Below are 20,984 nucleotides of genomic sequence, written 5' to 3'. Positions count from 1 at the left end.
ACCGTTCATTGTGCCCCATAGATGCTCCACATTAATCTGTTCTGCCGCTGCTACTGCTGCAATAAAAAAAAAAAAACACATACTCACCTCCCTTGATTGCAGCTCCCGGCGTCTCGTTCCGGCGCCTCCATCTTCCCGGCGTCTCTGCTCTGACTGATCAGGCAGAGGGCGCCGCGCACACTGTATGCGTCATCGCGCCCTTTGACCTGAACAGTCAGAGTGCAGACGCCGGGAAGATGGAGACGCCGGGAAGATGGAGCGACGCCCGGCGGCTGGAACGTGGACAGGTGAATATAACATACTCACCTAGTCCTGGCGATCCTCGCGCTGTCCCTCTGCCTGGTCTTCGGTGCCGCAGCTTCTTTCTCTATCAGCGGTCACCGGCACCGCTGATTAGAGAAATGAATAAGCGGCTCCGCCCCTATGGGAGGTGGAGCCGCTTATTCATTTCTGTAATGAGCGGTCCCACGTGACCGCTGAAGAGAGGAAGAAGCTGCAGCGCCGAAGACCGTGGGACGGCAGGGACAGCGCGAGGATCGCTGGGACTAGGTAAGTATGCCTCAGCGCCCTCTCCCCCTCACCCGCCGACCCCACCGCTACCGTGACTCGAGTATAAGCCGAGGGGGGCACTTTCAGCCCAAAAATTTGGGCTGAAAATCTCGGCTTATACTCGAGTATATACGGTATCTCTATCATTATTCTGGCATTTGGAAAATATTAATAATTATGGTAATCCTAAATGACCTAAAATGGTAAAGGTTTGTTCTGATTTCATGTCAGATATTGAGAAAAACATGCATATGTGTCTTTTTATATAATATATGTAAACTTCTGGTTTCAACTGTATATATACAGTGTGCACAATTATTGAGCAATTTTTATTTTGATCATTAACTTTTTTATTGAATCTCAAGAATGCTGATGGTCAATCAAAAAGGCTAATAGGCATGAAACCGGAATATTTAAGAAAGTAAAACTGAGGTTTTGTATTACTTAGAATATCTATGTGTGCAGAGTTATATGACAACTATTCGTGCACAAAAATATTAAGCAACTAAATAAAAAAAAAATCCCATCGCAATTGTTTATTTATTGCTCGATTAATTCTCCTCTCCCCTCATTACTCCTCCACCTCTATACTCTACAAATGTCTGCATTGGCTTCAAATTCCCCAATTTCAATTCAGACTGCCAACACTCTCCTACAAGGCCAAACACAATCTGTCCTTTACATATACCTCCAAATTAATCTCCCAATATTTACTGATACGTACTGTCCAGTCCTCCCAAGACCTTCTTCTCTACTTCACAAGAGTACATTCCTCACCCAATTGCCTCAAAGACTTCTCCCGAGCATCCCCAGTCCTCTGGAATTTGGTGCCCCAACACTATTGATTGTCTCACACATTGAAACCCTTCAGAAGAAGCTTGAAAACTCATCTCTTCAAGAAATCTTACAGCCTGGAATGACCCAGCTGTCACCTCACCACCACCGGAGCTACTCCAATCCTCTAACCTACTGTCTCCTCCCAATAAACCTGTAGACTATAAGCCTGCAAGGTCAGGGCCCTCTCCACCTCTGTTCCAGTGTGATTTTGTATGTAAACCCTTTTTCACATGTGCAGAACCATGGAATCAATGCTACTTTAAAATATATAATAATAATTCTCACCTTTTAAACTGAGAATAACCAAACAGCTCATATTGTACAAAAATAAATTTCTGACGTTGAAAAAAAGGAAAAAAATCAGTGACCCATATAGCCAGTCTTCTTTTCAATAACAGTCATAAGTCTTCCATTCATGGAGTTTGTCAGTTTCGTAATCTATTGCAGATGAACTTTTTGGGCAGCACCGAGTACAGTCTCCCAGGCACTGTTCAGAGAGGTGTACTGGTTCCCTTCACCTTAAGGCTATGTGCACACGTTGCAGATTTCCTGCGGATCCGCACCATTTTTTTTCTGTGCAGGAACGCTGCAGATCCGCAAGTGATTTACAGTACAATGTATATCAATGGCAAAAAAAAAAATAGCTGTGCTAATGGTGCGGAAAATTACGCACGGAAATTGCTGCGGATTAAAAGAAGGAGTATGTCTTTTCTTTGTGCGGATCTGCAGCGTTTCTGCACCCACTCCATAATAGAAATCCGCAGGGGTAAAAACACATGAAATCCGCACAGAATCCGCAGTAAATCTGCAACAAAAATGCACAAAATCCGCATAAAAGCACACAGATTTTGACCTGCATTTTCTGCCAAGAGATGCAGAATCCTCACAGAAAATTCCACAGGCAAATCCGCAACGTGTGCACATAGCCTTAATCTCCTGTTTAAGAAGGGCCCACAAGTTCTCAATAGGGTTTAGGTTAGGTGAGGAAGGGACCATGTAATTATTCTGTCATCTTTAAGGGTATGTGCACATGTAGTGGATTCCATTGCGGATTTTTCTGTGCGGATTCTGCAGAATCCACAGATAAAATGACCTGCGTTTTACCTGCGGGTTTTCTGCGGATTTTGTGCAGATTTTATGCGGATTTCGCCTGCGTTTTTACACCTGCGGATTCCTATAATGGAATAGGTGTAAAAATGCAGCAGATTCTGCCCAAAGAATTAACATGCTGCGGAAAATAAACCGCTGCGTTTCTGCGCAGAATTTTCCGCAGCATGTGCACTGCGGATTTGGTTTTCCATAGGTTTACATGGTACTGTACAATGCATGGAATACTGTTGCGAATCCGCAGCCAAATCCGCAACGTGTGCACATACCCTTAAAGATTTACTGGCTAGCCAAGCAGATGCAGACTTTTTCCTGTACTACTGCTTGAAGTAAGTATCTTCTACAACTGGCAGTAAGGTTTGGGTGTTGATTTTGAGTCCATCATCACTTGAAAAGGTCCAACTAGCTCATCTTTAATAATACCAACCCATAGCAGTATCCCACCTCCAACTTGCTGGCATTAAGTCTGTGCCCGTTACTGATCCAGCCACGGACCCATCTATCTGATCTGTCAAGAGTCACTCACATCTCATTAGTCCATAAAACCTTTGAATAATCTGTCTTCAGATATTTCTTGACACAGTCTTGACAATTCAACTGTGTCTTGTTTATTAGTGGTCAGGTTTGAGTGTCCATTACCCTGGCCATGTCTCTGAGCCCTGAACACCATGTACTTCTGGGCTATCCAGGGAGGTTGCAGTTCTGGAATATGACAGCACTGGAGGATAATGGGTTTCTGAGTGCTTCACTTTGTTCCTTCTCAAATCTTTGGCAGGAAATTTGTGTCTTTTCTCAACACATTTTTGTGACCCTGTTGACTATTGGCAACAAAACTTTACTTTTCAGAGTCAGTTAAATATCTTTTTTGGCCAATTTGCTTGCGGAAAACAAGCTGCCTAATAATTCTACACACCTTGATAAAGGGCATGTGTGTCCCTAAGCCTCAACCTCCCTTAAGCTAAGTTCACATTGCGTTAAAGCCGGCCTTTCAACACATGTGTTAAATGGGCTGCGTTAACGCAAGTGCCAACATGCCATCGCGCTAGCGCAGATAGAGCTAGCATATGCTCTATCTGCGCTAGCGGTGACGGACCCGGAAACGCTGCAGCACGTGTCCCAGGGTCCGTCACTCAATGCCGGCACATTACTAGCGAACGTCCATTTTGGGCGTGCGCTAGCGATGCGCCCAAAATAGAGCTCAATGGCAGCGTTAACGGACTGCGTTACACAGCGTTATGCCGCAGTGTAACGCAGTTCATCTAACAGACTGCCGGGACGTAATGTGAATCCAGCCTTATTACACAAATACACATAACCTGATCTGCTACATCCAATAAGCACTCAAGTTCATATAAGATGGAGTTGGTCAGCCTGTATAAAAATGATAATATGGTCAAAATACTCACTAGCCTATTAACTGTGCACACACAATATATATATATATATATATATATATATATATATATATATATTACATTTATATCTATATTCTAATATAATAATCTCCAGTTGAGACTTCCGGCCGCTGTCCCCGAATCCCATAAGGCACCGCGGCGGTGTCACTTGCGCAGACGCAGTTCGTGGCTGCAAGGCTCGGCTCCCCCGATCCTGCATGACTCGGCTTTCCCCTTCCCCTGGTAGTATGCATAGCATCCATTGCCCCCCCTCCCCGTCATACTCATAGGGGTGGAGCACATATTCATTACCTTAATGAGCGGTACCACGTGACCGCTGAGCAGAGGAGAGCCGCCGGGACAATGCAGGCTCGAGGAGGGTGAGTATGATGGGGAGGGGGGGCAATGTGAGCTATGCATACTACCAGGGGAAGGGGGGGAGCTGAGCAATGTGGACCAGGGGAGCTGAGCAATGCGGACTGGGGGATCTGAGCTATGCGGACCAGGGGAGCTGAGTATGCAGACCGGGGGAACTGAGCAATGCTGACCAGGGGAGCTGATCAATGCGGGACCGGGGTAGCCGAGCCATGCGGACCGGGTGAGCTGAGCGATTGGGGATCGGGGAGCTGAGCAATGTGCAGGACCGAGGGAGCCATGCATACAACAGGGGGAGCTACACATACCAGGACAGGGGGAGCCACATACCAGGACAGGATGGTGGAGCCACGCATAGCAGGACAGGATGGGGAGCTACATACCAGAACAGGACAGGGGAGCCACGCATAGCAGGACAAGACGGGGGAGCCACATACTAGGACAGGACGGGGAGCCACGCATACCAGGACAGGAGGAGGGAGCCTCGCATACAAGGACAGGACAGGGAGCAACGCATACCAGGACAGGACGGGGAAGCCATGCATGCCAGAACAGGACGGGGGAGCCACGCATACCAGGACAGGATGGGGGAGCCACGCATAGCAGGACAGGACGGGGGAGCCACGCATACCAGGAAAGGACGGGGGAGCCACGCATACCAGGACAGGACCGGGGAGCCATGCATAGCAGGACAGGATGGGGAGCTACATACAGGACAGGACGGGGAAGCCACGCATAGCAGGACAGGACGGGGGAGCCATGCAAAACAGGACAGGACAGGGGAGCCATGCATAGCAGGACAGGAAGGGGGAGCCACACATAGCAGGACAGGACGGGGAGCCACGCATGCCAGGACAGGGGAGCCAGGCATACCAGGACAGGATGAGGGAGCCACGCATACCAGGACAAGACGGGGGAGCCACGCAAAGCAGGACAGGACGGGGAAGCCACGCATACCAGGACAGGAAAGGGGAGCCACATACCAGGACAGGACGGGGGAGCTACGCATACCAGGACAGAACGGGGAAGCCACGCATAGCAGGACAGGATGGGGAGCCACGCATGCCAGGACAGGACGGGGAGCCACGCATACAGGACAGGATGGGGGAGCCACATACCAGGACAGGACGGGGGAGCCACGCATAGCAGGACAGAGATGAGGGGACAGTACATACCAGGACAGTGATGAGGGGACAATGCATAGCCAGCTTATACTCGAGCCAATAAGTTTACCCAGTTTTCCGTGGCAAAAGTAGGTGCCTCAGCTTATACTTGAGTATAAACGGTAATTCATCTAATATAATAATCGATAGTTGACCGCTGTCCCCGAATCTCATAAGGCACAGCGGCAGTGTCACTTGTGCAGGCGCAGTTCGTGGCAACGAACTGCGCCTGCGCAAGTGATATTCACATCACCGCTATTGCCGCAGTAACAGCCACAACTGCGCGCTCTACCCGCGCAGTATGTGAATTTCACCGCACTCCCGATGCGATAGCATCAAGCTTATTTCTAGTATAGAAAAACAGAGAGAATGCATTACAAATTGGACAGTCTCGTCATTTTTATGGCCTTGAAGTGTGCTACATTGGTATAGAGACAATGCTGAGACATCGTAAAATTGGAAATGGCTGTAGAAAAAGAGTACAGCTCAATTAAAAATAGAAGTCCATCTATAAAACAAAAACAAAAAAGATTTCCATGATAGATTTTAAGCTGCAAGTGAACTCCTTATTACTATGTGAAGTTTAAAACTTGGACTACAGCTCCGTTATAGGCATTGTCCTTTGTGCAAGAGGAGGCCAGATATGTCTGACAATTTATTATATAGTTGCAATATCAAGACCACCAGTGTTACCGGTATATCTTAGCCTATTGTTTCATACTCATTTAATAATTAATTTGCTGGAATTAATTACAGGAACTGCAGAAAAAATGTCCATTAGCTTATCTCCTATCTTCATATCTGGGAAGCTTCAGAAACATTACAGACATGATAGGTGATATATGTTGTTTGTGGGATATGCCTTTTAACATCTGTTCTTAGCAGTGCTCTGTGTAACCTTACAAGTATATGTTTAGCATCTATTTATGGGACACCAATATCAGAAAAAAGAATTTCTCATGTTTTTCACTTTCCTCCTCGTATACTCTATTTAATATTACATTAATGAGGTTCTTCCACGAACAAAGTACGGTACATAATAATGAATAGATCTTGGAATAATAATATGTTGTGCAATAGGATGTCTTAAAAAAATGTTCCTGTGCTGAGATAATCTTATAAATGTGCCTCTGCTATGTACAGATTAATGGTTGTGTCCCACCATACAGCACTACTCGAGCTCATGTTCCGCACATAACACAACTCCTGGCCAGGGGAGGAGCATAAGTCACTCATGATAAGTGAGTATACAGAAAAGACAGCATGGGATCGCGCCGCTGTTTTCTATGGTAATACATTTCCCTTCCTGTTTTATCACAGGAATATGTGTTTCTGCCATGTCCCCAGTCCTGTGACCTCATCATAACTCAGGTCAGTGATATATAAACTCAGATGCCGATGTAGATCCTACATCACTGATTTGATTTATGAATAGCTCAGGGGGCTGGAGACACAGAAGAAATACTCACTCCTGTGTTACTGGAGGCAAGGAAATGTGTTACCTCAGGCAAGGAATTGTTTTACCTAAGGCATGGAAATGTCTTACCTAAGGCATGGAAATGTTTTATATCAGACTAGCTGAAGAGCCCGGCGTTGCCTGGGCATAGTAAATATCTGTGGTTAGTTATAGCACCTCACTTCTCTTATTTTCCCATTACGCCTCTCATTTTCTCAATCACATCTTTCATTTTCCCCCTCACATCTCTCATTTTCTCCCTCACATCTCTCATTTTCTCCCTCACACCTCTCATTTTCTCCCTCACTCCTCTCATTCCCCCCTAACACTTGTCATTTCGACCTCACATCTGTCATTTTCCGATCACTCCACTATTTTCCCTCACTCCTCTCATTTTGCACTCACACCTTTTCATTTTCACCTCACACCTCTCATTTTTACCTCAGTATATACATGTTTGTCATCTCCCTTATATATAGTATACACCTGTATGTCATCTCCTGTATATAGTATATACCTGTATGTCATCTCCCCTGTATATAGTATATACAGTACCTGCTGTGTCTCCTCTCCCCTGTATATAGTATATACCTTTATGTCATCTCCTCCTATATATAGTATATACCTGTGTGTCATCTCCCCTGTATATAGTATATATCTGTGTGTCATCTCCTCCTGTATATAGTATATACCTGTATGTCATCTTCTATATATAGCATATACCTGTATGTCATCTCCTCCTGTATATAGTATATACCTGTAGGTAATCTCCTCCTGTATATAGTATATACCTGTATGTCATCTCCTCCTGTATATAGTATGTACCTGTATGTCATCTCCTCTATATAGTATATACCTGTGTGTCATCTCTCCTGTATATAGTATATATCTGTGTGTCATCTCCCCTGTATATAGTATATACCTGTGTGTCATCTCCTCCTGTATTCGACCTCGTTCACACGTTATTTGCTCACTATGTTTACCTCAGTATTTGTAAGCTAAATTGGCAGCCTGATAAATCCCCAGCCAACAGGAAGCCCTCCCCCGGCAGTATATATTAGCTCACACATACACATAATAGACAGGTCATGTGACTGACAGCTGCCGTATTTCCTATATGGTACATTTGTTGCTCTTGTAGTTTGTCTGCTTATTAATCAGGTTTTTATTTTTGAAGGATAATACCAGACTTGTGTGTGTTTTAGGGCGAGTTTCGTTTGTCAAGTTGTGTGTGTTGAGTTGCGTGTGGCGACATGCATGTAGCGACTTTTGTGAGATGAGTTTTGTGTGGCAACATGTGTGTAGCAACTTTTTGTGTGTCGAGTTGCATGTGACAGGTTAGTGTAGCAAGTTGTGTGCAGCAAGTTTTGCGCATGGTGAGTTTTGCGCGTGGCGAGTTTTATGTGTGGTGCCTTTTGAGTATGTGCAAGTTTTGTGTGAGGCAACTTTTGCATGTGTTGCAACTTTTGTGCATGTGGCAATTTTTCCGCGTGTTCAAGTTTTGCGTGTGGCGAGTTTTGCGTGAGCCTAGTTTTTGCGCGTGGCGAGTTTTGCGCGTGGCGAGTTTTGAGCGGCGACTTTTGTGCTTCGACTTTTATGTGGCGAGGTTGGTGTATGTGTGGTGAAATGTGTGCTGAGGGTGGTATATGTCTTCAAGCACGTGGTAGTGTGTGGCACATTATGTGTGTGTGTTCATATCCCCGTGTGTGGTGAGTATCCCATGTTGGGGCCCCACCTTAGCAACTGTACGGTATATACTCTTTGGCGCCATCGCTCTCACTCTTTAAGTCCCCCTTGTTCACATCTGGCAGCTGTCAATTTGCCTCCAACACTTTTCCTTCCACTTTTTCCCCATTATGTAGATAGGGACAAAATTGTTTGGTGAATTGGAATGCGCGGGGTTAAAATTTCGCCTCGCAACATAGCCTATGACGCTCTCGGGGTCCAGACGTGTGACTGTGCAAAATTTTGTGGCTGTAGCTGCGACGGTGCAAGTGCCAATCCCGGACATACATACATACATACACACACACACATTCAGCTTTATATATTAGATAGGAAAATGTGTTAACTTAAGCAGAGAAATGTGATACCTCAAGCACGGAAAGGTGTTACTTCAGGCAGTGAAAGGTGTTACCTCAGGCAGGCAATGGTGTTGCCTCAGGCAGGGAAAGGAGTTGCCTCAAGCAGAAAAATGTGTTACATCAGGTACGAAAATGTGTTACCTCATGCAGGTAAATGTGTTACCTCAGGAAGGGAAAGGTGTTACCTCAGGAAGGGAAGGTGTTACCTCAGGAAAGGAAATGTGCTACCTCGGGCAGGAAAATGAGCTACCTCATGCAGGTAAATGTGTTACCTCAGGCAGAAATATATGTGTCACCTCAGGCAGGGAAATGTGTTATCTCAAGGAGGGAAATGTGTTATGTCAGGCAAGGAAATGTGTTAAATTAAACAGGGAAATGTGTCACAGAGTTTCCTGAAGAAATATTCCATCATGGTGGACCCACATCTCCTCATTCACGACACCCAGGATGCACCGTTCCGGTCTACATTCGATCGGTATCTCCATTATAGCAGGGGCACATTTCTTAGATTATCTCAGCAAAGGAACATTTCTTTTGCAGGATACCAAATCCATTGAACGCAGCAATCTTTCCCACACTGCACATCCTCTGGCACTGCAACTTTCTACACTTACCTGGTTGGATGTATTAATTGAGAATGGAAAGAAGTCCTTCATGAATATGCGAGACATGTTATCCAGGAGAAGGCCATAAAGAGGTAAATATAAAATAGCGATCTGAGCTTGCTTCTCCTAAAAATAAAAAAAGACTGTACTACATGAATGTTACTTCTGCTATGTTAACATTAGAAAATAATTTGTAAGCTAAATGCACAGGGAGCTGCTTACTACAGGAAGATGGCTGCTGTAAGGAGGTTCTCAACCAAAATCTATACAAATCTCTCAAAAATCATTTCATGGATAAGAATGTAGTTTTATTGCTATCAATTAGTGATGAGCGCAAGTGCTCGTTACTCGAATTTGCCGAGGATGCTCCGGTATGCACCAAGTAGAGCGAGTGCTTGTGTGCAATTTTCGAGTCCCCACGGCCTCATGTTCCACGGCGGATAGCCCGGGATCACACATGCAAGAAATACGGCCGAGTCTCGCATGTTAATACCCGGCATTGCTGTCATCACTCAGGAGTGGAGCGTGCGGCCGTATAGCAATGTATGCAGCCGCACGCTCCGCTCCTGAGTGATAGCGGCAATGCCGGGTATTAACATGCGAGACTCGGCTGTATTTCTCACATGAGTGATCCCGGCCTTAGACAGACATAAAATATGCAGGGAATGCCTGAAAAACACCGGCAATCACCACATGTTTTGCGGCTGCCTAACAGAGGCTGTGGGAACTTAAAAATTGTACACGAGCATCCGCGCTACTTGGTGCATACTGGAGCACCCTAGGCAAATTCAAGTAACGAGCACTTGCACTCATCACTACTAGCAATCCTTCTTGGTCTAACTGAAGGCCATAATAATGACTGATTTCATTAAAGGGGTTGTCCGCTTTCAGAAAATCCCGAAACCTTGCAACAGTTTGTTGTAAAAAAACAACAAAAAAAACTGCCCTTTGCTCACCCTCCCCAGGTCCACAGCCGAGTCTCCACCGTGGCTCTAATATTGGCTGCTGCGATGATGTGATGGCAGGCACTCACTGAGCTCTGCCTGGAGTCAGAAAGCTCCACTCAGTCATTGAGCTCACCGATTACTGCCACGTTGTCCACGTGTCAGATGCTAGAAGGTGACTAAATTGTGGTTTATTTGTTTTTATAACAAAATGTGTCCATCTCATTTGGATAAAAAATGTTTGGCTCTGTTCTCAAAATATCTCCAGTACAAACAGTGGATATTTCTTTATATGGCTTACTATTGAGAAGACATTGGGATTTGATGTTCTTAAAGGGGATATACAGCTCTTTAAAAAAAAGAATTACAAAATCTCCCCCCCAAAAAACAGCATGGGCTAAAAATAAAAAAATAATGCCCTCTTGTAATTTACTGCGGCGGTCACATGTACGCTCCTGCTGGAAGAGGAAACTTGGGAGACCGTCGGGGAACCCAGACAATGCTACAAGAGGAGCAGTGGGGGATTGGTAGGTGAGTGTGCATTATTTTATGGTAATCCCAATGAGAAGTGTGTGTACAAATACAATATCTTCAAATAATTTTCAGCATCAAAGGGGTTTTCCCTTCCCCGACAGTGATGAGCTATGTATAGGACGGCAGCTTCAGCCAACAGTGTGATGGAGGAGCCACTTCCACAGTCTAGTGGTCGCCTTGGGTACTGCAGATCTGCTCCATTCATTTCAGCACAACACATCATCAATTTGTATCAGTGAAGTATAAATCCCCATTTACTTTCTTGGCAGAATCAATGAGGCGTTTAGTTACCTTATTAGTATATCTGTCATCGAAGGAGTGCTTAGCCATGATGTTCTTCAGTGCTGTCAGGGCAAGGTGCCGAATATCCTGGTCTTCTTGCAATGCAAGACCAACCTCCCGTAGTAGTATGCCGATCAGGAAGTGCTTCCGACAGAAGTCATCTGTTAAGGTGTACTCTGGCATGTCTTCATCGAAAAATGCAGATAATACAATTGTAACCATTGCTTTTATCATCCATCTTAGGCTGGGTTCGCACTATGTTTCCGTAGTCCGTTACATGGACTGTGTTACACCGCGGCATAACGCGGTGTAATGCAGTCCGTTAACGCTGCCATTAAGCCCTATGTCAGACGCATCGCTAGCGCACACCCACAATGGGAGTGCGCTCCCAATGTGCCGTCATTGAGTGACGGAACATGGGACGCTGGCTGCAGCGTTTCCGGGTCCGTCACCGCTAGCGCAGATAGAGCATCTGCTAGCTCTATCTGCGCTAGCATATCGGCACTTGCGTTAACGCAGCCAGTTTAACGCATGTGTTGAACGGACTGCTGTTAACGCAATGTGAACCCGGCCTAAGGGTCCACAAGTTCAGTAAATAAATGTTATTTTTGTATAATGAACATTATACAATTTTCCAATGAATAAAAGGTGGTTTGCACGCAACGTGTAGGAGCATGTTCACACTGGCCACTAAACAGACAAAAGCAGATAAAAATAAAACGAGCAAATGCTGCTGTAAGGCTACGTTCACATTAGCGTTACGCTAATGTGCGTCGCTGTTGCGTCGGCGACGCAGCGGCGACGCGCCCCTATGTTTAACATAGGGGACGCGTGCGTTGTTTTGGTGGCGTTTTTCGCCACGTGCGTCGTTTCCGACGCTAGCGTCGGACGCAAGAAAACGCTACATGTAGCATTTTCTGTGCGTCCGATTTTCGTCAAAAACGACGCACGCGTCGCAAAACGCGCGCGTTTTTGCGCGCGTTTGCGCGCGTTTTTCCGTGCGTCGCCGCTGCGTCGCCGACGCAACGGCGACGCGACGCTAATGTGAACGTAGACTAAGTAAATAAATAACAATAGTGCATGAAAATAACATGGGATACATAATGCACATCTCACAGAAAGCGGAGGCCACGATCTTATTTGCAAATAACCTAGACGCACGGTCACACTGGTGGTGGAATGTCTTTTACGTTTTTTTTTATCAAAACAATGTTAATTAAGCACCTTATGTTACTTTCATGCACTATTGTTATTTACCGTAGTTATTTACTGCAGGGTATTTGCTCATTTTGTTTCTACCTTAGGTTTTGTCTCTTTAGTGGCCAGTGTGAACATTCACCTACATGTTGCATGCACACCAGCCTATATTCTAGTTCATTTCCTTTGGTTTAGTTTTTTGCACCCAATGCAAATATGAGTGTGGCTGCCCTTTTCTTTGAGCTGGACATTACGTTTATACAACTTCTCATTGCTGGGTGTCCATTAGTCGGGGACTTGCTCCTGCTCTGCCCTTATTCACATTTACATCATTTGACATATGGTAAGGTTTTAATACTAGAGGATAGGACCATCCCGAGTAGGGTCACCGTGACTCGGTGGGATCTCTTTTTTTTATGAAAACAATGTTAAATAAGTCTATATGTCTAATCATACTCACCTGCTCCTGGCGCCGTCCCTGCACGTCCCTGGCGCCCCAGCTTCTTCCTGTATTGAGCTGTCACATGGTACCGCTCATTACAGTAATGAATATGGACCCGACTCCACTCCCATAGGGGTGGAGCCGCATATTCATTACTGTAATGAGCGGTACCATGTGATCGCTCAATACAGGAAGAAGCTGCCGGCGCCCGGAGAACCAGGGTTGTGCAGGGACCGCACCGGAAGCAGGTGAGTATGACGGGGGGCAGTGCGCGATATTCACCTGTTCCCCGTTCCACCGTCGGCACCGCTGTGTTTTCTGCATCCTCTGCAGTGACGCTCAGGTCAGAGGGTGCGATGACGTGATTAGTGTGCACGCCGCCCTCTGCCTGAACAGTCAGTGCAGAGGACGCAGAAGCAACAGCGGCGCCGACGGTGGAACGGGGGACAGGTGACTATAGCAAGTGCCGGGGGCCTGAGCGACAAGAGGTGAGTATGTGATTTTTTTTTAATCGCAGCAATAACATCTGGGGCATAATAGTCTATGGAGCATATTATGGGGCGGGCCATAATCACCATTTGTGCAGCATTGTATTTGGCAAATATTTCTATGGAGCATCTTATCCGGCCATGTGCAGCATTATATGGGGCAACTATCTCTATGGAGCATCTTATGGGTCCATAATCAGCATTTGTGCAGCATTATATGGGGAAAATGTCTGTATGGAGCATCTTATGCGGCCCATCATGAACTGTATGGAGCATTATATGGGGCTCCTGATTCAATATGGATATTCAAAAACACTTAGGGTACTTTCACACTAGCGTTTTTTGTAAATCCGTCAGAACGCGTCGTTTTGCAGAAAAAAAGCATCCTGCAAAAGTGCTTGCAGGATGCGTTTTTTCCCCATAGACTTCAATTGGCGACGCATTTGCGACGGATTTGCACACTTCGCATCCGTCTTGCGACGAATGCGTCGTGCTTTGGCGGACCGTCGGGAAAAAAAACCCCTACATGTAACGTTTTTTTCTCCCGACGGACCGCTTTTTCCGACCGCGCATGCGCGGCCGGAACTCCGCCCCCACCTCCCCGCACCTTACAATGGGGCAGCGAATGCGCCGGAAAAATGCATCCGCTGCCTCCATTGTGCAAAGCGTTAAACGCTAGCGTCGGAATCTCTCCCCGACGCATTGCGACGGGGAGATTCCGACGCTAGTGTGAAAGAAGCCTTAACCTACTGATGTCTCAATTAATTTTACTTTTATTGGAATCTATTTTTATTTTTGACATTTACCGGTAGCTGCTGCATTTTCCATCCTAGGCTTATACTCGAGTCATTAAGTTTTCACAGTTTTTTGTGGCAAAATTAGAGGTCTCGGCTTATACTCGGGTCGGCTTATACTCGAGTATATGCGGTACATAATAATCTTGTTGGAACTGAAATTTTCACCTTCAGAATTTTTTTTTTATTACACATACATATATTTTTTAACTGAAAATCATGTTTGCACTCTGGAGTCATTAAAACTTTTGCACTGATTGCCTTCTACAGCCTCTGTGTTTCACTGCCAATTGCTGAACGCAGAAAGAGTTCACTGATAATTTGTCCTTGGTTCTGAATGAAACTTTTTAACTCTAATCTTCCTTTTTTCCTGAGCTTATTTAGGGTCACATGAAAATTGACGTAGATTTTGTGACCCTAAATCAGCTGCACGTTCAGAAGATTGATAAACAGAGCTATCAGAATGAGCTCACATTTTTAATGGAAGCCAGTTGTATATTTTAAGCAAAAAATACATGTATTTAAGAAAAAAACTGGCGTGACTGGTGTCCAGATCACTTAATTAACTGTAATGCCATTGCAAACTTTCTTGCTGCAAAAAAAGGAGTACGTACCTAATGCATGGTATGCTTTTGTTGAGTCTGTGGGTGTAACTGAATCTTCACGTTGGGTGGGAAAAAAGAAAATACATTGTTTAACAATATATGTATAAAACGAGTAACTTCCCTGTTTAGAAAATGCAGTTACTTTACTCCTGACTCGATGACTTATAGCAGCACCCGCACTAGATAGCAGTGGGTACGTATCTACAGATCTATCATTTCTAGCCATGTTGTATGTCTGCAGATGGCATCAGGGAATCATTGCTGCTGACCTGGCGTGTAACACAGACACACGGATGGGATTATTACCTGGGATGTTTGTGGATCGTATGGGTAAACAGAGAGGAATGAAATGTTCATGACTGCAGACCTCCTGGAGAAACTCAAACTTGTACTGGTACAAGATCTGAAATGTAAGGACACCTGTCAGCCACAGAGGATGCAAAAGTAATGTAATGTCAAGTATAAAATTCACAGGCGCTTCTTCCCATCTGACAAAACCAATCAAATCTATTAGCACCGATTTCTAAAAACTGGACAACAGGATCTGTAACTGAAAAGGAAGAGTATGGCGGTATATACTGTATTATACGTGATGGGGGAGTTAAGTATAATAGGAGCAAGGGATGCAGCTGCACTTGGGCCATGGAGCCTAGGGGGGCCCAAAACGTCTCTTCCTATGTGATGACCAAGATGGGGGCCTTGTTAGACATTGTTGGACGTTTTGTGTTGTGAATTCTGTTGTCAAGCTCCCTCCTGTGGTCATGAATGGTACTTCGGCTGGTTCTGTCCATGGGCTTCCTCTGGTGGTTGTGAGTGGAGCTGCGGCTTCTGAGTTTCCTTCCACAGGTGACGAGGTTAATTCGTTAGCTGGCTGCTCTATTTAACTCCACTTAGATCATTGCTCCATGCCACCTTTCAATGTTCCAGTATTGGTCTAGTTCTCTCCTGGATCGTTCCTGTGACCTGTCTTCCCAGCTGAAGCTAAGTTCCTGCTTGTTTTTCTCTGGTTTGCTATTTTTCTGTCCAGCTTGCTATTTTGATTTTTTGTCTTGCTTGCTGGAAGCTCTGGGACGCAGAGGGAGCGCCTCCGCACCGTGAGTCGGTGCGGAGGGTCTTTTTGCGCCCTCTGCGTGGTCTTTTTGTAGTTTTTTGTGCTGACCGCAAAGTTACCTTTCCTATCCTCTGTCTGTTCAGTAAGTCGGGCCTCACTTTGCTAAATCTATTTCATCTCTGTGTTTGTAATTTTCATCTTTACTCACAGTCATTATATGTGGGGGGCTGCCTTTTCCTTTGGGGAATTTCTCTGAGGCAAGGTAGGCTTATTTTTCTATCTCTAGGGCTATCTAGTTTCTAAGGCTGTGTCGAGTTGCATAGGGAGCGTTAGGGGCAATCCACGGCTATTTCTAGTGTGTGTGATAGGATTAGGGATTGCGGTCAGCAGAGTTCCCACGTCTCAGAGCTCGTCCTATATTATTAGTAACTATCAGGTCATTCCATGTGCTCTTAACCACCAGGTCCATTATTGTCCTTACCACCAGGTCATAACAGTACAGGTGGCCCAAAGTATTAATGCATCTCAATAGAGGGATAAGAGAAGTTCTGAGACCATTTTTTTTTCTTTGCAGTGTGTTTTGTCTCTCTTTTCCCCTTTACCTCTGGGTGGTTCAGGATACAGGTGTAGATATGGACATTCAAGGTCTGTCCTCTTGTATGGATAATCTCACTGCAAGGGTACAAAACATTCAAGATTTTGTGGTTCAGAATCCGATGTTAGAGCCTAGGATTCCAATTCCTGATTTGTTTTTTGGGGATAGATCTAAGTTTCTGAATTTCAAAAATAATTGTAAATTGTTTCTTGCTTCGAAACCTCGCTCCTCAGGTGACCCTGTTCAACAAGTGAAAATCATTATTTCTTTGTTACGTGGCGACCCTCAAGACTGGGTATTTTCCCTTGCGCCAGGAGATCCAGCATTGCGTGATGTTGATGCGTTTTTTCTGGCGCTTGGATTGCTTTATGATGAACCTAATTCAGTGGATCAGGCAGAGAAAATCTTGCTGGCTCTGTGTCAGGGTCAGGATGAGGTAGAAATATATTGTCAGAAGTTTAGGAAGTGGTCTGTACTCACTCAGTGGAATGAATGTGCCCTGGCAGCAATTTTCAGAAAGGGTCTCTCTGAAGCCCTTAAGGATGTCATGGTGGGATTTCCCATGCCTGCTGGTCTGAATGAGTCTATGTCTTTGGCCATTCAGATCGATCGACGCTTGTGTGAGCGTAAAGCTGTGCACCATTTGGCGGTATTATCTGAGCATAGACCTGAGCCTATGCAATGTGATAGGACTTTGACCAGAGCTGAACGGCAAGAACACAGACGTCGGAATGGGCTGTGTTTTTACTGTGGTGATTCCACTCATGCTATCTCAGATTGTCCTAAGCGCACTAAGCTTTTCGCTAGGTCTGCTACCATTGGTACGGTACAGTCGAAATTTCTTTTGTCCGTTACTCTGATTTGCTCTTTGTCATCCTATTCTGTTATGGAATTTGTGGGTTCAGGCGCTGCCCTGAATTTGATGGACTTGGAGTTTGCTAGGCGCTGTGGTTTTTTCTTGGAGCCCTTGCAGTATCCTATTCCATTGAGAGGAATTGATGCTACGCCTTTGGCCAAGAATAAGCCTCAGTACTGGACCCAATTGACCATGTGCATGGCTCCTGCACATCAGGAGGATATTCGCTTTTTGGTGTTGCATAATCTGCATGATGTGGTCGTTTTGGGGTTGCCATGGCTACAGGTCCATAATCCAGTATTGGATTGGAAATCTATGTCTGTGTCCAGCTGGGGTTGTCAGGGGGTACATGGTGATGTTCCATTTTTGTCTATTTCGTCATCCACCCCTTCTGAAGTCCCGGAGTTTTTGTCAGATTACCGGGATGTATTTGATGAGCCCAAATCCAGTGCCCTACCTCCTCATAGGGATTGCGATTGTGCTATCAATTTGATTCCTGGTAGTAAGTTCCCTAAGGGCCGACTGTTCAATTTATCTGTGCCAGAGCACGCCGCTATGTGGAGTTATGTAAAGGAATCCTTGGAGAAGGGTCATATTCGCCCGTCGTCGTCACCATTGGGAGCAGGATTCTTTTTTGTGGCCAAGAAGGATGGTTCTTTGAGACCTTGTATTGATTACCGCCTTCTTAATAAGATCACAGTCAAATTTCAGTACCCTTTGCCGCTGCTGTCGGATTTATTTGCTCGGATTAAGGGGGCTAGTTGGTTCACCAAGATAGATCTTCGTGGTGCGTATAATCTTGTGCGTATTAAACGGGGCGATGAATGGAAAACAGCATTTAATATGCCCGAGGGCCATTTTGAGTACCTGGTTATGCCATTCGGGCTTTCCAATGCTCCATCAGTATTTTAGTCCTTTATGCATGACATCTTCCGAGAGTACCTGGATAAATTCCTGATTGTATATTTGGATGATATTTTGGTCTTCTCGGATGATTGGGAGTCTCACGTGAAGCAGGTCAGAATGGTGTTCCAGGTCCTTCGTGCGAATTCTTTGTTTGTGAAGGGGTCAAAGTGTCTCTTTGGAGTTCAGAAGGTTTCATTTTTGGGTTTCATTTTTTCCCCTTCTACTATCGAGATGGACCCTGTTAAAGTCCAGGCCATTTATGATTGGACTCAGCCGACATCTGTGAAGAGTCTGCAAAAGTTCCTGGGCTTTGCTAATTTTTATCGTCGCTTCATCAGTAATTTTTCTAGTGTTGCTAAACCGTTGACTGATTTGACCAAGAAGGGTGCTGATGTGGTCAATTGGTCTTCTGCGGCTGTGGAAGCTTTTCAGGAGTTGAAGCGTCGTTTTTCTTCTGCCCCTGTGTTGTGCCAGCCAGATGTTTCGCTTCCGTTTCAGGTCGAGGTTGATGCTTCTGAGATTGGAGCAGGGGCTGTTTTGTCGCAAAGAAGTTCTGATGGCTCGGTGATGAAACCATGTGCCTTCTTTTCTAGAAAGTTTTCGCCTGCTGAGCGCAATTATGATGTTGGCAATCGAGAGTTGTTGGCCATGAAGTGGGCATTCGAGGAGTGGCGTCATTGGCTTGAAGGAGCCAAGCATCGCGTGGTGGTCTTGACGGATCACAAGAATTTGACTTATCTCGAGTCTGCCAAACTGTTGAATCCTAGACAGGCTCGTTGGTCGCTATTTTTCTCCCGTTTTGATTTTGTGGTTTCGTACCTTCCAGGCTCTAAGAATGTGAAGGCTGATGCCCTGTCAAGGAGTTTTGTGCCCGACTCTCCGGGTGTTCCTGAGCCGGCGGGTATTCTCAAAGAGGAGGTAATTTTGTCTGCCATCTCCCCTGATTTGCAGCGGGTGCTGCAAAAATTTCAGGCTGATAGACCTGACCGTTGCCCAGCAGAGAAACTGTTTGTCCCTGATAAATGGACTAGTAGAGTTATCTCTGAGGTTCATTGTTCGGTGTTGGCTGGTCATCCTGGAATCTTTGGTACCAGAGATTTGGTGGCTAGATCCTTTTGGTGGCCGTCTTTGTCGCGGGATGTGCGTTCTTTTGTGCAGTCCTGTGGGACTTGTGCTCGGGCTAAGCCCTGCTGTTCTCGTGCCAGTGGGTTGCTTTTGCCCTTGCTGGTCCCGAAGAGGCCCTGGACGCATATCTCTATGGATTTTATTTCGGATCTCCCTGTCTCTCAAAAGATGTCGGTCATTTGGGTGGTTTGTGATCGCTTCTCTAAGATGGCCCATTTGGTACCCTTGTCTAAATTGCCTTCCTCCTCTGATTTGGTGCCATTGTTTTTCCAGCATGTGGTTCGTTTACATGGCATTCCGGAGAACATCGTTTCGGACAGAGGTTCCCAGTTTGCTTCGAGGTTTTGGCGAGCCTTTTGTGCTAGGATGGGCATTGATTTGTCTTTTTCCTCGGCTTTCCATCCTCAGACAAATGGCCAAACCGAACGAACTAATCAGACTTTGGAAACATATCTGAGATGCTTTGTTTCTGCTGATCAGGATGATTGGGTGTCCTTTTTGCCTTTGGCTGAGTTCGCCCTTAATAATCGGGCCAGCTCGGCTACTTTGGTTTCGCCGTTTTTCTGCAATTCTGGTTTCCATCCTCGTTTCTCTTCAGGGCAGGTTGAGTCTTCGGACTGTCCTGGTGTAGATACTGTGGTGGATAGGTTGCAGCAGATTTGGACTCATGTGGTGGACAATTTGACATTGTCCCAGGAGAAGGCTCAACGTTTCGCTAACCGCCGGCGCTGTGTGGGTCCCCGACTTCGTGTTGGGGATTTGGTTTGGTTGTCGTCTCATTATGTTCCTATGAAGGTTTCCTCTCCTAAGTTTAAGCCTCGTTTCATTGGTCCGTATAAGATTTCTGAGGTTCTCAATCCTGTGTCGTTTCGTTTGACCCTTCCAGCTTCTTTTGCCATCCATAATGTATTCCATAGGTCATTGTTGCGGAGATACGTGGCGCCTGTGGTTCCATCCGTTGATCCTCCTGCCCCAGTGTTGGTTGAGGGGGAGTTGGAGTATGTGGTGGAGAAGATTTTGGAATCTCGTATTTCGAGACGGAAACTCCAGTACCTGGTCAAGTGGAAGGGTTATGGTCAGGAAGATAATTCCTGGGTCTTTGCCTCCGATGTTCATGCTGCCGATCTGGTTCGTGCCTTTCATTTGGCTCGTCCTGGTTGGCCTGGGGGCTCTGGTGAGGGTTCGGTGACCCCTCCTCAAGGGGGGGTACTGTTGTGAATTCTGTTGTCAAGCTCCCTCCTGTGGTCATGAATGGTACTTCGGCTGGTTCTGTCCATGGGCTTCCTCTGGTGGTTGTGAGTGGAGCTGCGGCTTCTGAGTTTCCTTCCACAGGTGACGAGGTTAATTCGTTAGCTGGCTGCTCTATTTAACTCCACTTAGATCATTGCTCCATGCCACCTGTCAATTTTCCAGTATTGGTCTAGTTCTCTCCTGGATCGTTCTTGTGACCTGTCTTCCCAGCTGAAGCTAAGTTCCTGCTTGTTTTTCTCTGGTTTGCTATTTTTCTGTCCAGCTTGCTATTTTGATTTTTTGTCTTGCTTGCTGGAAGCTCTGGGACGCAGAGGGAGCGCCTCCGCACCGTGAGTCGGTGCGGA

General features: G+C 45.8%; 1 protein-coding gene across 9 annotated transcripts in view; it reads right to left on the bottom strand.

The window, feature by feature from the left end:
- DOCK10 (dedicator of cytokinesis 10) overlaps positions 1-20,984 on the bottom strand; it is a 448,273-nt gene that overhangs the window by 86,647 nt on the left and 340,642 nt on the right. For all 9 annotated transcript variants that reach the window (XM_069727557.1, XM_069727548.1, XM_069727554.1 and 6 more), the window contains exons 30-33: positions 15,163-15,259; positions 14,866-14,910; positions 11,340-11,515; positions 9,580-9,696 (exon numbers count right to left, since the gene is read on the bottom strand). In XM_069727557.1, coding sequence (XP_069583658.1) covers positions 9,580-9,696; positions 11,340-11,515; positions 14,866-14,910; positions 15,163-15,259 — 435 coding nt within the window. The remainder of the gene's footprint in view (positions 1-9,579; positions 9,697-11,339; positions 11,516-14,865; positions 14,911-15,162; positions 15,260-20,984) is intronic.

This window comes from Ranitomeya imitator, chromosome 5 (genome assembly GCF_032444005.1).
Source record: "Ranitomeya imitator isolate aRanImi1 chromosome 5, aRanImi1.pri, whole genome shotgun sequence".
NCBI classification, from domain to species: domain Eukaryota; kingdom Metazoa; phylum Chordata; class Amphibia; order Anura; family Dendrobatidae; genus Ranitomeya; species Ranitomeya imitator.
This window is presented reverse-complemented; position numbering and strand designations above follow the sequence as displayed.